The 16,665-nt window shown below is 35.7% G+C and overlaps 2 protein-coding genes and 1 non-coding gene across 4 annotated transcripts; 2 read left to right on the top strand and 1 right to left on the bottom strand.

The window, feature by feature from the left end:
• Positions 1-152: 152 nt before the first annotated feature.
• On the bottom strand, positions 153-10,994 carry LOC149724852 (translation initiation factor eIF2B subunit epsilon-like). 2 transcript variants are annotated; one of them, XM_089892136.1, is made up of 17 exons: positions 10,900-10,994; positions 9,368-9,571; positions 8,945-9,090; positions 8,055-8,219; positions 7,202-7,382; positions 6,286-6,444; positions 5,661-5,835; positions 4,632-4,820; positions 3,880-4,004; positions 3,444-3,533; positions 3,057-3,171; positions 2,549-2,683; positions 2,117-2,193; positions 1,575-1,706; positions 1,198-1,323; positions 892-1,005; positions 153-322 (listed from the first exon to the last, which is right to left on the bottom strand). In XM_089892136.1, exons 2-17 carry the CDS (start codon positions 9,482-9,484, stop codon positions 263-265), a joined length of 2,106 nt encoding a protein of 701 aa, XP_089748262.1. In that variant the 5' UTR covers positions 9,485-9,571; positions 10,900-10,994; the 3' UTR covers positions 153-262. The 2 variants fall into 2 exon arrangements, with proteins under 2 accessions (XP_089748262.1, XP_089748261.1); XM_089892135.1 differs by lacking the exon at positions 10,900-10,994 and having other exon boundaries at positions 9,368-9,909.
• Positions 10,995-11,046: 52 nt separating this feature from the next.
• Positions 11,047-13,228, top strand: LOC149724853 (ubiquitin carboxyl-terminal hydrolase isozyme L5-like). The gene is made up of 3 exons (XM_089892152.1): positions 11,047-11,908; positions 12,205-12,359; positions 12,938-13,228. Exons 1-3 carry the CDS (start codon positions 11,313-11,315, stop codon positions 13,171-13,173), a joined length of 987 nt encoding a protein of 328 aa, XP_089748278.1. The 5' UTR covers positions 11,047-11,312; the 3' UTR covers positions 13,174-13,228.
• A 362-nt stretch (positions 13,229-13,590) lies between these two features.
• Positions 13,591-13,662, top strand: Trnad-guc (transfer RNA aspartic acid (anticodon GUC)). Its single transcript has one exon. It is a non-coding gene; the product is annotated as a tRNA-Asp (tRNA).
• The last annotated feature ends 3,003 nt before the right edge of the window (positions 13,663-16,665 follow it).

Genomic DNA, 16,665 nt, shown 5'->3' on the forward strand with positions numbered 1-16,665 from the left:
GACACAGTATCAAGCCGGCTGCCCACATCAGCAATCACGTATTGCATACAGCACGAAACTTAATTTAAAGCAAATTGTTTTTATCTATTTTTGGACGCACGCGACGTATTAACAGCACATCACCAACGTATCAACCACACGATGTAAAACACTTTTTACATTTTTGCAACATATATTTTTCTCTTGATCAGCGACAATTGAGTGCAGCAACACCTGTGAAACCTGACAAACTGGAAATCACACCAACAACACACATAAAATCTTAGTCTTCTTCTGAGTCTTCCTCTTCTGCCTCCTCAAGCCATTCAATGAATTTCTTGACCTAAAAAACATTAAATTTTCTAATAATAATAACAACGTTATTTGTCTCTTTGATTACGGTAGCAAAGATTTAAAAAAATTTCATACAAAAAACAGGATATAGCGACAAAAAATCAGTTGCTAAAACACACTTACGGTTGAATGAAAATGTATTGACATTTAATCGGAAAAAAATAACTTAAATGAGCAGGGTCGCTACAGAGCCATTTTATGTTTAATTATTATTAAGTTAGTCTTGTAGTAGAAACAAAACTTTGTGTAAAGAGGTCCTAACCCAAGTTAAATGGTTACCGGCAAAGTGGTTTGCACGCCTGTCTGTGACTCAGAGGTAATGGATTTAAGACTCGATGCTGCTACCAATATGGGCGTGTGTGTCCTTGGGCAAGACACTTAACAGCAATTGATCCAACCCAGTGGTCACGAAAGGTTCAGGGTAACTAGCCAGCACGAGGTGTATGAACAGAACACTTGCGGTTTAACGACGGTTGTTTTCCGCCACGCGAGGATAAAGCAAGTTATGTTCATTTATATATTTACATTCAGAGCACCGGTACATTCGTACATACAAACCTTTTCTCTAACATTTGCTGGAGAGAATGTGCCAGAATTATCCCTTGGATTTGAATTCCAGTGAAGAATAACTTCTTCAGATAAAACATCGTTTTCATACAAAAACATCAAAACCTGTTACATATCAGATCAGTAAATACACATGCTGTCAAACCTATGAACTTAAGGTGTAATGGTCACGCCTTTTACCCAAAACGTTATTTCTTTTTCTGTTTTTATGAATAAGCGTGTTTTAAAGCTGTTGTTTTACCGTTGCTACCCATTATTTCGCTTTTGTAAAGTTTTTCGTTCTTCGTTACGCTTTACCTTTACAAGGCAGTTCATGGTAGCTTCACTATTTAATGCAAACCCTTCTAGAGAATATATGCAATCTAACTGTGATGAACCGTTCTTGTTGTAGTTTAACAGAAGTGGTACATAATGTGTTAAAATCTGAAAAAAAAATCTGATTTAAATTTTTTTAAAGATTTAAGTTTTTAAAATAAAAACATAAGAATTAAAAAATGGTTAAAATTTAATTTTTACATCTCATTTGGAGGTGCCTGAAACACCGGTGTTATAACAACTGTCGTTGCCGCAACATGCCAGGGTAAATAAGTTACAATTCATTTATTCAGAAGACTATCTGCTCCAGTGGCATGGTATATTTATTTAGACTGTAGTTGGTAAAAAAATCAAGTTACCATTTTTAAGTTGGTGAAATACTGATTTGGGTCGTTTGCAGTTTTCTCAGTAGCAATTTCCAGCAGGGACTTGGTGACTGTTTGAACTACATCTTTCACTGACATGTTGTATGCGTACTTTGAAGAATTGATCTGGAAATAATGAATGTGAATGAAATGAATGAATATAATTGGATTTATCCTCGCATGGCGGGGCAACGACAGTCGTAATAACACGGGTGTTCTGGTTCATACACCTCGTGCTAGCTTATGAGTTACCATGTATGTTACTTTGTGGGTGATTATTTTTAGGAAATTTATTTTATTTTTTATGTATTGCTGATAATTTGGACAACTCATTAGCGACCACTGGGTTGGAGCAATTGCCATTAAGTGTCTTGCCCAAGGACACATACGCCAACAATGGTAGCAGCGACAAGTCTTAAACAAATTACTTCTGGGTTGGAGGCAGACCTGCTAACCATTTTTCTTAAGGCACCAGACAAAATTAAACTAAACTAATTGAAAAAATTGGGAAAAATCAAAATAAACTGTATTTTTACCTCCAAAACTAAATTATCGGATTGAATATTTTCTTCTATGCCGCCACACAAACTTTCTTTTACTTCCCTTTGGAAAGCTGGAAAATATAAGTTGAAAAAGGTTTCCAAATTATTAAATGTTACTGCCCATAAACTGATACTGAATGCACACCATGAAACCTGAAAAATTTAGATAAGAGATGGTGTATTTCCAGTGTTTTTGGCATTACTTTTTATATGGTTTAAATCTACAGTAAAGCATACCATGGGACTTGGGATCTAATTCAAGTTAGCTCATTACTATGTGTTTTTGTCAGTTTTTTCATACGGATTATGTCTTTTAGTAAGGCATGCCATGGGACCTGGAATTCAGAGTTTTTTGGCTTTTTATATATGAATTAGGTCCTTTAGTAAAGAATGGACCTAAAATTAAGCCCAGATTTAAAACATTACTGGTTAAGTCGTCATCCATAATTGGATCTTGTTCATCCTCATCTGCAGAGTCCATGGAAGATGTTTCGCTCTCTGATCCATCTACATCCAAAAGATGATCCTGCAGCTTCTTGTTGTGCTCTTGGAGCGATAAACCTGTGAAAAGATATACATAGTACTGTGGGGTAAGATGGGATACCTTTAGCACATAATATCTAAATATCCTGATCGTGTTTTAAACAATTAACAACGTTCTTTTAAGAGTCTGATGATACTGTTTTAAAATTCTTTGGTTGTTCTTTGTTTATTTACGAAATGGTACAGAAAAAGGTACAAAAACATGTCCCATTTTATCACCCTACTATTTATAAACATAATACATATAAAGTTAAGCTATACATATATATGTGTGTGTTTACCACACAGGGCTTGAAAATGAATTACTTTAATAGTGCTTTCAAAATGTAAGATTTAGATTTTCGACCAACACAAATGCTATGGCCTATGTCATACAGTAAACCCATCTTACCCCACATTTGAAGCACCAAAGACGCATCACTTCCTGTCTCACTTCCATTATCTTTTTCCCACACATACCCTTTCCCTTGGTCCCCAAGTTGAGCAATGTCATATGGTTTTACTTCCTAAAGAGTTAGGAATAAATTACAGTCACTGAAAATTAAAAATTAGTTTTGATTTGTAAGGTACAGTAGCTAAAAACTACCTTTAAAAGGCAGTTTTTAATTTAAAAAGTAGATACTTTGTAATACATGTAGGTATGGTACTGCTGGTGGGTGAAGTTAAAATAAGTAGATGGATATATATATAGTAGGATAGGGGAAGACGTGACACCTCTTCATTCAATTTTCTTGTCCCTTATACAAAGATTTTTAGTTTTAATGCTATTAGTTGGTACCTCTGGTTCACCATCATCAAAATCATCAGTGGTGGAAGATAGATGAACTACAGTGCCAGATTCAAGGTCAATTTTAGGCCCGACATGTACCTGGAAGTTGATGGAACATATTGAAAAAATGAATGTAACTTTATTAGTCGTTGTAACATGGGTGCTCTGTTTCATACACCTCGTGCCAGCTTATGAGTTACCACGTATGTAACTTTGTGAGTGATTGTTTTTTCCTGTATAACTGGGTAGGGGAAGATGGGACACCTTTAGCACATAACATCCAAATATCCTGTTCGTGTTTTAAACAATTAACAGCGGTCTATGGGAGTCATGAGGATACGCTTTTATAATTCTTTGAATATTCTTTGTTTACTACCAAATGGGACGAGAAATTATAATAAAAGGGTTTCCCATCTTCCCCGACCCTACTATATATACAACTTACACTATCGCATAAAACACATCCTTGGTTGACCATAACACCACTATACACTTGAACAGAGTCGCAAATGAAAGATTTAGTGATAGTGGATTGGCAACCAATTTTAACACCATTCCAAATGTAGGAACCTGAAATTACAAAGGCAATGTTTAATACTGGACCTAAAGATTTTAATTATTGGAAAATGGGTAAAAATAGTACTGTAGGGTAAGATGGATAGTTTGAGCAAATAATATTACATTTTTTCCAATTAAAAAAGGAAATGTTTAATATGAGCTAGGATTTTAAATGTTTGAAAATTAAGGAAAATAGTACTGTGGGGTAAGATGGATAGTTTTAACAAATAATTTCCATTTTTGCTAACCGTGTTTTTAACAATTACCAAAAGTCGTGAGGATATGGCTATATAGTTCTATAATTATTCGTTGTTTAATACCAAACTCAATGATAAATTAAAAAAAGATTCATCTTTAAAAATGATTTGTTTTAAGAAAAACTACCCAAACAAAATGGTATATAATAAGCCCTACTAAAAACAGTGAATTTAAATACAAAGTTATCTACATTGCAGGCCTTCGATCCAGCAGGCAAAAATTCATATCATCTTTAAAGAGTAAAAATTAGGCAAACTACATTTTTTTTAAAAAATCAATATAAACTTTATAAAAATTATTAACAATTTTTTTTAAAAAAACCCTATCAATTGTTTTTTTTAAAATAAATTTAATAAACTTTTTTAAAACAGAATCGCCTACCATCAATAACACAGTCATCTTCTATAGTGCAGCCATTTCCAATTACCGAGTTTGTAATTTTACAACGGTTTCCAATTTTTGTTCCACGCCCAATAAGTGAGCAGTCCAATACTTGGCTGTTTTTCCCAAGAGTACACGTGTTGTGGAGATATAAGTTATGCCGTAAGAGACTGTAATTCTCCAGAAAACCTGTGATTTATACACATAAGTTTTAAGTTAACCGATTGAAGTAATTAAACAAGTATAAGCGCTATACAAATTAAGGTTTAAAATGGGATGTTTTAAAACAAATTAAGTAAAAGGTTATTAAAAAGGAAGATAAGAAGAAATAAAACGTAAGAAGTTAGATAAAAACGTAAGTTTTAATAAAAAAAAAGTTTGCCATTGGAAAAGCTTTCTATATTTTTGTTATGGTTGCACCACTGTTTCAATTCCTGGGGTGAGTCGAAATGCCTCATGCCCACAGTGCAAAACATATGCACTGTTTACATATGAGGTTGCGATAAGAATAAAGAGGTTTCTCCTCCCCCCTGTTGGGGTATGTGTCTTTGAATAACACACCTAACATCGGCGGTCAGTTATAAGTTGTTTAGATTTTCAGCAATACAAAATAGCTCTTTTGTGGTAACTCGTAAGTAGACACAAGGTGTATAAAATAGAAAACTTCAAAAGGTAATTCATTTATTTCTATTCTTTGTGGGTGAGGTCCCGCAGCGTGGCACGCCATGGGTCCTAGGTCAGGATTTGCCCATTACCCAACACACAGGGTGACCGCATAGACTTCACCAGTTTTTGAAGGGTGATACTCAGTGGTGCAGCCAGGGGGGAGTTTGGGGGGTCGTGACCCCCCCTTTTAAACCAAAAAAAAACCTTTTTAAAAAAAAATTAAAAAAACATTATTTTTTTGAAAATTTTTTTGATTAAAACTACCCCCCCCCCCCCCCCCTTATTTTTTTCTGGCTGTGCCATTGGTGATACTGCATGGACCTTACTGTGTTTTTTTTAGCCTGCCGCTATTTATTCACTTACAATTAGTTTCCGATTTGCAGTTTTCAATTGGTTCATCTATGGTGATTTCAGGAACAAATGGATGAGTCCACCGTGATAATATATCATGACTCACAACATCATATGAATGGAAGTTGTAAACCCTTGAACAGTATCGGGAATTTGCAACGTGAGCGTGAATTTGGTTGCCTAGGAACTAAGGGAAAAAAGGGTTAAAAATTTGAGAATTTTACTTGGTATTATTGTATTAAAATTGGGGTTATAGGCCAATCCTGGCCTAAATCCTAGTACCCATGGCGTGACAAAGTGCGGGACCTCACTCACATAGAATATAGAGTTATTAGAGTATAATAAAATAGTTTTAAATATATGTGTCATAGTTGTGTTATGAGACTTTTAGCATGCAAAGTCAAAATTTGTTTGACTTTTTGACCCAAAAAAGGTAAATTTCTTGTGACTTTTGGCAATAGTTAAATTGAATATGAGTTTTTTTTTTCACAAAAAAAAAATTGAGTAGATTTTTTAAAAAAACAACTTCTCAGAACAGGTCCCTAAAATATAATACACTCGTAAGTGTTAAGTAACAATATATACATAATACATACATATATAGTATATAACACTTAGATTGCTAACAGGAACTAACCTCTTCATTAATTAGCACACCCTTGATAAGGTCATACTGGGTTTGATAATCAAAGTTGTCGGTAAACAACTGGGGCACTTGTGGGGAACAAACCCATATTCCTGTATCAGTAAGATCGTATCTTAATTCCACTCTGCTCTTTGGGTCTTGTAATATGTTCTAGAAACAAAATAAAAAAAACATAATGAAAAAATGTAACTTGTTTTATCTAAAATTAAAGAATGAATGTAACTTGCTGCATGGCCAGAAAGGACAGTCTTTATAACACAGGTGTTGATACACCTCATGGCAGCTTATGAATTACCATGTATGTTATTTTGTGGGTGAATATTTTTTTGGATTTTTTTTTGTTTTTTTTATGTGTGGCTGATAATTTGGACAACCTATTAATGACCACTGGGTTGAAGCAATAGCTATTAAGTGTCTTGCCCAAGGACACATACGCACACAATGGTAGCAGCGAAGAGCCTTGAACCCATTGCCTCTAGGTTAGAAGGCAGGCGCGCTAACCAACTGTGCTTCGGCACCAGACAAATAATACCAAAAATTGAATTTGCTTCTATAAAGTACTATAGGTAGAACATTGATTTGAGAGAGCATATTAGTATGAAAGGTTATATAGTAGGGTGGAGGAAGATGGGACACCTTTAGCATATAATATCCAAATATCCTGATCCTGTTTTTAAACAGTTAATAACTATCTATGGGAGTCATGAGGATAGGGTTTTATAATTCTTTAAATGTTTTTTGTTCACTACCAAATGGAACAGGAAAATAAAATAAAAAGGTGGCCACCAACATGAATAAACATTTTAAATGTTTTAACCATGTCCTCAAAACATTTAAACAAAAAAATATTAAAACCTTATAGAGATTCGCCTGTATGAAATACACAGCCAATTTTCACTTCACTTACCAAGGGAAAATTAACTTTAGAAGATGCTTTGTTAAAACGGTGATAATGGAGAACTCTGTTGGAGGAAAGGTCTAATGCTACGGCAATGTTGTCTTCGGGAGTACGGGAGCGATGAGCAGGTGAGGAAGATCGGAGCACCAATGTCATCAGAGGAGAATTTTTATCTTTTTCACGTCGATTTCTGTAAGGTGCATACAATTTAAAATGGAGAGTAGGCAGGGATAGTTTTTGGGGTAATTTTGTTTTTTTGGGGCTGATGGGACGATCCGGCGCCTATGTCAGTACGACATGGGTGTAACATTAAGGGTGCATGGATGATACGGCATATGTCACTCAAACTTTTAAAACAGAGGTGACATCACATGTTTTTAAAATCCAGTTTCAAGTGTAAACCAGCTTTATTCTGCTGTTGTGTGCCTATATAACCACTTTGGCAAAAGTAGACTGCATTCACCACATTAATCAATGAGCTTCCTATTTTGGCTAACTTATGAGCTTAACTTGCATTTTTACAATGTCACATGGGATTTACTAAACATTTAAAAATTGTGACACCTATGTGAATGATAATGTTAAAATAATATTAAACACATATTATGGTCTGTTTAATCCATTTTAGAAAATATATATATTATATATTGATACTCAAATATTTTATCTGTCATGACATTTTGCTGATTTGGCATACGGTTTACAGTTAGTGTCCTAAACAAATAACAACAGTATATGAGAGTTGTAGGGATACGGTTTTATAATACTTTGAATATTCTTTGTTTACTACCAAATGGGACAAGTCAAAACATCAGCATATAGACTTAAGAGTACCTTGTTTACGGTATGTGCAAATACTTACCTATGCTCTTCAAGTGCTACAGAAAGTTTTAAATTTGAAACAATGTCCCCTGGAACAATTAAAAAGTCTGTTTCGAATAAATTCTTTTGGTCTACATCTCTTAAAACGTCACCAACAGATGTGAGATCCTGGGAGCTTACTATTGTAACTTTACATGGAGAAGACCTGTTGTTGAAAATACAGTGTCCGGCGCCGTGGTATAGTGGTTAGCGCGCCTGCCTGTAACCCAGAGGTAATGGGTTCAAGGCTCGATGCTGCTACCATTGTGGGGTATGTGTCCTTGGGCAAGACCCTTGATGGCAATTGCTCCAACCCAGTGGTTACTAATGGGTTGTCTAAATTATCAGAAATACATCAAAAAAGAAAAAATCCCAAAAAAATAATTACCCACAAAGTAACATAAATGGTAACTCGTAAGCTGGCACGAGGTGTTAAACGCGTGTGATAACGACTGTCGTTTTCCGGCCACGTGAGGATAAAGTTACATTCATTCATTCATTCACTCAAAACCAATGGAATCCTTAGTCTTAGGTTACTATAAGTGTTATGAATCAATGAATGAATAAATTATACTTTTTTACCTTTGCATGGCGGTTGCAACGACAGTTGTTTTTACATGTGTGTGTTCTGTTTCATACACATAGTGCTGCTTACAAGTTACCACGTATGTAACTTATTTACCCTCACAAGGTAAGGCAGTGATAGTAGTTATAACACAGGTGCCCTGTTTCATATACATTGTGCCCAACTTAGTTTACCATATAGGTAGGCCCTATTATTAAATATTTAAAATATACATATTTCATATTCTAACTTGAATACATTTTTGGAATTTTTAAAACAGTGTGAAGTATATAGGAAACATATATATATTAGAAATGTAGATTTACGTGTTTGCCCATTTGCTCTGCAGAATGTATTGCTTAACTTGGTCCAAGCAGTGGCACGCATACACATAGATATGCTTCACACCACATATGGATAGAAACTCAAGCGTGTATGAAATGAGAGGTTGGTTGGCAACTGGAAACAAACACTAAAATACAAAAAGACTAGTGTTAATGTTGTACTTTTTAGAAGTTATTGTATATTATATATATTTATTTAGGGTTTGTTTCTAAATATTTTATCAGTGTTTTAATTAACCCCCTGGAAAAGTGTGTCAGAAATTTTTTTTTATCCGAAAACACTGTAAAATGCTCATTAATTTCAAATGAGATATACCAAAAAAACGACAACATTTTCGGACAAAAGTTTTACTGGTCAGTAACTAAAGGGTTACTTAATAGCTCAAAACTGAAATAACAAATTACCCTCGGTCTGTTTTCAGTAACTGGGTAAAATCGTTTATTGAAGCTGTCTGCAAGAACCACCGCCTCGAGAATGTTTTCTTGCTTAATTCCGACTTCTTTTTTACGTTTACCGGACATACTTTAAATATAGCAGGTCGATTTACTACCAATATTTGAAAATTACGAGGTTTTTGGACCGATATTTCAAAAAATTGCATAAGAGAAAATTTTAAGGGTCCTACTAAAACACGCCCGGCGGGGCCCGGTGGGGCCCGGTGGAAAAAAATATACTAAAACACGCCCGGTGCGGGGCCCGGTGGGGCCCGGTGGGACCCGGTGAGGACCCGGTGTTACGAGTCATACTAAAACACGCCCGGTGGGGGGCCCGGTGAGTATTTCTTGAAAGGGGAGCTTTCCCTATGCAAGAGCCACCAAAATGCGTGTGTGAAACAGAACTTGTGAAAAAATTGGAAGATATTGTCTGTCTTCAAAGCATAAAGATGGCAATTTTCGGTGATAGAAATTACATTCTTGCTCCGCACGTCATCGCTGAAACAAAATGTGCATAGGAAATAGAACATGATGATGAAAATGGACACGTAATTCGCAAGTCCTTTAATTATCGCTCTGCTAAAACGAAAACAAACGTGGGATCGCGCTACTGAGGGCTTGTCCGAATACGTAAAAGCCTAACACGCTAACTAAAAGACACATCATGTCTAATATTTACATTTTTCGTTTTAAAAGTTACATTGTTCGTCTTTTAAAGTTTTTAATAATAAAACTTCGATCAAGTATAAGTGTATGTATAGTACTGTGGCCTAAGGTAGGACACTTATAGCACATATAGTAGAGTGGGGTAAGATGGGACACCTTTTCATTCTGTTTCTAGTCCCATTTGGTAGTAAACAAAGAACATTCAAAGAATTATAAAACCGTATCCCCACGACTCCCATAATACGTTGTTAATTGTTTAAAACACGAACAGAAAATTTGGATCTTATGTGCTAAAGGTGTCCCGTCTCCCCCCGTCCTACTATAATATTTAAATATCCTGATCGTGTTTTAAACAATTAACAACAGTCTATGGAAGTCGTGAGGACATAGTTTTATAATTCTTTGAATGTTCTTTGCTTACTACCAAATGGGACGAAAAATAGAATAAAAAGGTGTCCCATCTTACCCCACCCCCTATTAACAAAATTCAACGAATAAACTTTTGCTAATAATACAGTTCATTATGTAAGTGTACAACGAAACAAACTTCGTACATCCATAATCAAAGTTAATTTTCAAAAAACTCAACTCGGGGGTCTCATTAGGCTAAAAATCTGAATACACGCATCACATTTTGGTGGATCTTGAATAGGGAAAGCTCCCTTTTCAAGAAATACTCACCGGGCCCCCCACCGGGCGTGTTTTAGTATGACTCGTAACACCGGGTCCTCACCGGGTCCCACCGGGCCCCACCGGGCCCCGCACCGGGCGTGTTTTAGTATATTTTTTTCCACCGGGCCCCACCGGGCCCCGCCGGGCGTGTTTTAGTAGGACCGAATTTTAACATGCAATTGTGGTTTGTAGGGTATTACCCGTACAAGAAACCACCTATTTTAATAGAAATCTTAGGCCCGACTTTTTCTAGTTTAAAAAGCCGTTATTGAAGTGCATTTAGGGCCTTAAACGGCTTTAATTTTATTCTGTTACAGCTAGTTTAATTTAAACTTAAAAAAACAATCTTTAATTACCGCATTCATGATTTATCCACGGTTGTAATGAATGTAACGCCTTATTATTAAGACTTCAACTGACGCCTGTTGCTGGTCACGTGTACACTGTACAGTTCTTGCGTGTGTACAAAGTAGTATTCTGGTTCAACTTTAACCAATAGTAGTGTATTCTCAGAATTGCAGAGTTCTGTCTCCAATACTTACTGCAATTCAAGTTAACTAAATTTTGCAAATGTAAAATGAGCTCCGCTGGGGAATGGTGTCTTATCGAAAGCGACCCCGGAGTTTTTTCTGCCCTTATAAAAGACTTTGGCGTACTGGGAATACAAGTTGAAGAAATATGCAGTTTGGACTCTGACAGCTTTAAAGATTTAAAGCCAGTTCATGGCTTAATTTTCCTATTCAAATACGATCAAGATATGAAAACTGAGGGCACAATACTAGACCAGACAACACAGAGTGATATTTTCTTTGCCAAACAAGTAATAAGCAACGCATGTGCTACTCAGGCCATCATAAATATACTTCTAAATACAAAACATAAAGATGTAGTGCTGGGCAGCACCCTTGAAGACTTCAGGAACTTCACACAGTGTTTTGATGCATCTATGCGGGGACTGGCTCTCAGCAATTCCAAAGTCATTCAGCAAGTTCACAACAGTTTTTCAAGGCAGCAAGTGTTTGAGTATGATGAAAAAGCTACGAAAAGTGAAGACAGCTATCATTTTGTGGGATATGTGCAAGTAAATGGCCGTGTTCTTGAACTAGATGGCTTGAAAAGTGGGCCAGTTGATCATGGTCCTGTAGAAGGGGATGACTGGATTGAAACAGTCAGGTAAATGCAATTTTCACTTCAGTAATCTTGTATCCTTATCGGTTTGCATTGTTAATTTGTCTATAATAGCCGTCGTTTTGTCGCTAATTTCCTTCTGTTTTGTTATATTAGTTAAACTGATTTCATGCATGTCATGAAATCAATTATTTAAAGAATCTAGGTACACATAGTAACATGTTAATTGATAAAATCGCTCCAATTAAAGTATAGCCCAATGAGAACCCTGGTTTTCACAAAGATAGGCACCCACGTGTATAACTATTTTTAATAATTTATGCCTTGAAAAATATTTACAGGCCAATTATTCAACGAAGAATCCAGCGGTACACTAGTGATGAAATACACTTTAACTTAATGGCAGTTGTGGGGGACAAAAAGATGATGCTGGAAAAAAAGATTGAAAAATTAACTACTCTAATTGACGGGTACAATGACGCAATGGAAGAAGAAGGTATTTGGTTGTTAGTTATTTTGTTTATGGAAATACTACCAACATGTCACTTAATTCAGACAAATATCCAAATAGGAACTTTGTATACTTAAAATGTGTAAAACTAAAGACAGTGGACAGAATTGAATTTAGTTTTAGTTGAAATTTTAATATAATAATTGAAAAATATTAAGCTAATTATGGGACATAGTTGGGCAAAAGTCAATGTAAAAAAAACAGTTTGTTTTTTCGGCGTCATAAAACACAGGCCAGAGGATATAGGTTCGTGGCACGGCACTGCAACTTTATGGGTAGTTTGTCCTCGGGAAAAACACCTACCGACAAATGATGCAACCCAGAGATCACTTACTGGTTATCTTAACTGTCAACCATACAAAAAAAAATCCTAAACTCCAAGTCTCTAATTTTCCTCAAACTTTTATGTGGCAACTTGTAAGTGAATATGGACCAAACTCTAATTTTCCACACAGTTATGTGGCAACTCGTAAGTGAATATGAGCATGGGAAACAGAACAACCATGTTATAACTGCCCTGCCATTTGAGAATAAGTTAGTTACATTTGTTTTGTTTTTTTCAGAACAAAGAGTTCCCCTGGCAATTCTAATGGAAAGTTTAGAACAATGCAAATGCTTGCTGAATGATGAGACTCAAAAGCGACAAAGAAACCAAGTTGAAAACATCAGAAGAAAACATAACTATCTCCCATTTATAATTGAAATGATTCGTATTTTGGCAGCAGAGGAAAAGCTATTGCCATTGATAGAACATGCAAAAGAAAAAGTCAAGCCACAAAAATTAGCTCAAAATTTGTAAATGTGTTATTTGTCATTTAAAAATGGTTACGAAAATATAAGATTATCAAAAGAAATATATGTGTGTTTAAAGGGTCATACCAACGAAAAAAATTAAAATTGTTTATGGATAGAGATGCTCAAATGTGATATAAAGGTACCAACAAGTTTCAAAAACCAAACGGCTTTTAAAAACAGCTTAAAAAACATCCGATTGAAAAGTTCAGCCACTTTTCTGATACCAATTCACAATAAATGCATATAATAAAATATATTAAAGTCTCTTATTCAAGAGGCCAGCGACCAGCATATTCATAATGCGGTTAACCGCAGCAGAGTTTATATTTAATGTCCGTATACGAACTTTGAAGCGAACTAACAATACAGCACCGACGCGTCTGTGCTTTATGTTAGTTGTTTCGACGGCTTCTCTCCGTAGTCCTCGTTAGTATAGTGGTGAGTATCCCCGCCTGTCACGCGGGAGACCGGGGTTCGATTCCCCGACGGGGAGCACTTTTTGATATTTTAACTTCTGTTAAATACTTATTTTCTTTCCATTTTGCTTTTGTTAATGTTACATCAACTTTTTTGCGAGCTTAATATTATTCCAATAAAACTAGAATAAATGAACGACATAAAACTATGACTTAATGAACACGTTATTGAACACGTTAGTGGTCATATAGATCCTTTTTCGTCGAACAGTTGTTCTTGGCTTTGTTGTTGTTGTTGTTGTTGCTGCTGATAGGGCGATTATTTTCCGCACTTATTCTAATTCTCAATTCTGGCCTTTTTTTTAATCTCTTGATTGAAATCAAATCGTAATACATATTTATAATTTTTAGACTGAATTTTCAGATTTAAAACCGCACGATGAGCGATTAATTAACGATTACTTTCCTCATGCACTTTACATAGCGGAAACACTGTCTGGAGTTTGGCGGGAAACGACGGCAAGCGTGTTATATCTGCACAACGATTCACGACTGAATCAAACTATTAGCATTTAAGTGGGGACGCATTAAATGCACTACTCTTATACCGTATTATCATTAATCGTAATTGAAACATTATTTTTAATTCAACATCATATGAGTAATATTAACTTCTAACATTACCTAATTACTGCGTGATTACGGTTTGTCAAAATTCATGAAAACAATCGTTTTTAAGCGACCACAACGTTAACTAGTGTAAGTTTACAATAAACACATGGTACAGGAGTTGTACAAAGCGTATTTACACATATTCTTTACCAATCACTCAATCCTCATACGTCATAAGTTTCATTGGTTATAATACATGTATAAATACATTCTGCCTACTGCTCTACAGTCACCAATGGCGACTAGAACCCGTTTTGTTGGTTACTTCAGATTTGTTTTTGATCGAGCCCAGTCGACAGTGTAGAAAAAGGGTTAACTAATATAGCAGGGTGGGGGTAGATGGGACACCTTTTCATTTTGTTTTCTCTTTTCATTTGGTAGTAAACAAAGAACATTTAATGAATTATAAAACCGTATCTTCACGACTTCCACAGACCGTTTTTAATTGTTTAAAACACGATCAGGCTATTTGGATATTATGTGTTAAAGGTGTCCCATCTTCCCCGACTCTACTATCTTATGCTAATTAGTTTAAAACGTGTTCATTCATTAGATCTGTGATCTCTTGTATTCTCTGATCCCGGTGGCATTGTTACGTCAGAGTTTCCACTCATTGGTTTTAAAGGGCCTAAACACACCCCACGTCACTTTTATTTTTTATGGTAAATTCATAAAGCGACCGTTTTATTGATTCCAAAAATACTTTGCTTATTAAAATTGGTCCAGTATAGGCGAAGATATTCGTCCTCAAACAGTGATCTCTAGCGCTATCTTTTTTTTACTACGAGCTCCGTGATTGTGACGTAGCAACGTACTAGTCACGTGACTGATTCATTCGTAAAAGCGAAACCTGCGTTTTTTTTGTGCTTTTTTGCGTTTTTTTTGTTCTCTCGTTTTTCGCTGAAAACACTGCCTCTCGCCTTTCTGAATGAGAGCGGCCACGCTTCAACAATTTTGTTACGTGTTTGTCCCGTGGGTAGTACACTTCTCAATTTTTTTCGCCACGCAACTTTCAAATCAGTTTCTTGAATTTCACGGTGTTTGAGCTGGAATATCTTTGGTTATACAGAACCGATTAAAACAAGTAAGGTGTCGTTGGAATTAGAAAAACACACTCTATCGATTAAAGCGAAGTACATTTGGGGTGTGTTTAGGCCCTTTAATCTCTTTGATTGTACCTAGTTACCGATATTTTTGACTTTTTCGTGATGCATTGAAGCGTGACGGGGTACGAAACAAATTACCAAATTTCCCATTGTTACGTCAGAGTTTCCACTCATTGGTTTTAATCTCTATGATTGTACCTAGTTACCGATATTTTTGACTTTTTCGTGATGCATTAAAGCGTGACGGGGTACGAAAAAAATTACCAAATTTCCCATTGTTACGTCAGAGTTTCCACTCATTGGTTTTAATCTCTTTGGTGGTGAGCAGAGTCGTATAAACACCGAGTAGTCCAACTGCCGTCTATGTGTGTCCAAAATAGAGCAAAAGTGGTGACTTTGACAAAGGGTTTAAACGAACTTGTTAAGTTTTGTTTGTGTTTTCCTATTGTGTGAAGGTGTAAAACAGCTTCTATTTACCTTGCCAAGCATTTTTTAGAAAAAATGTATAAATTTAGCCGCATTAAATGACTAAAATGTCGCAAATCAACCGCTTCTAATTCTAATTTTTGACTTTTTTTGACACAGAAAACAAATAACACATGTTTTTTACATTTTTCAACCTTTAAATTTGTTTTTAGGCCCAAGTTTTTCTGTAATTTACCGAAAAACAGACATTTTCCCTATACATACTGTGTTATTTTGACATGGAGCTATACAGAGAAGACGGAAAAAATTTTCCGCTAGGAGGCGATGACAAATTCGTTTCTCTATTTTATGGGGAGCAGTTAGTTTCACGGTTTATACAAATAAGATATAAACCCCTAACACTAACCCCTAACCCCTAACACTAACCCCTAACCCCTAACACTAACCCCTAACCCCTAACCCCTAACCTCTAACCCCTAACCCCTAACCCCCAACTCCTAACCCCAAACTCGTCAAACAAAAAAAAACTTGAAAAAAAATATAAAAAAAGTATTCCACTGTGCGGGACTCGAACCCGGTAAAAATGAAACAAAGAGAGTTTACGACCGCACGCAAACCGCTACACCACAGACTCGACGACAGTCACCCCAACGAAAGAACGTATATAACCGACCTAATGTGGGAAATATGTTCTTACTAGTGTTTTATGTATTTAGAAAGGTATTTTTATTATTTAATTAATTTATTTTACACTTATTAACACTTTGTAGTGCTGTTTTGTTCGTTTTTTCGTATTTTTTAATTTAAATAATTACCGCCTCTAGCGGAAAATTTTTTCCGTCTTCTTCGTATAGTCCCATGTGTTATTTTGGAGCC

This window comes from Ciona robusta, chromosome 14 (assembly GCF_009617815.1).
Source record: "Ciona robusta chromosome 14, ASM961781v2".
In the NCBI taxonomy this organism is placed as follows: domain Eukaryota; kingdom Metazoa; phylum Chordata; class Ascidiacea; order Phlebobranchia; family Cionidae; genus Ciona; species Ciona robusta.

What these genes read in the sequence shown, in the direction of transcription:
- LOC149724852 (XM_089892136.1), bottom strand. Translation starts at nt 9,484, where the DNA reads ATGTCCGGTAAACGTAAAAAAGAAGTCGGAATTAAGCAAGAAAACATT. An exon ending in TTACTGAAAACAGACCGAGG is followed by an intron (nt 9,091 to 9,367) that starts GTAATTTGTTAT and finishes TTTGTATTTTAG; the next exon opens with TGTTTGTTTCCAGTTGCCAA. An exon ending in CCGATAATTTAGTTTTGGAG is followed by an intron (nt 1,707 to 2,116) that starts GTAAAAATACAG and finishes CATTATTTCCAG; the next exon opens with ATCAATTCTTCAAAGTACGC.
- LOC149724853 (XM_089892152.1), top strand. Translation starts at nt 11,313, where the DNA reads ATGAGCTCCGCTGGGGAATGGTGTCTTATCGAAAGCGACCCCGGAGTT. An exon ending in GACTGGATTGAAACAGTCAG is followed by an intron (nt 11,909 to 12,204) that starts GTAAATGCAATT and finishes AAATATTTACAG; the next exon opens with GCCAATTATTCAACGAAGAA. An exon ending in TGACGCAATGGAAGAAGAAG is followed by an intron (nt 12,360 to 12,937) that starts GTATTTGGTTGT and finishes TGTTTTTTTCAG; the next exon opens with AACAAAGAGTTCCCCTGGCA.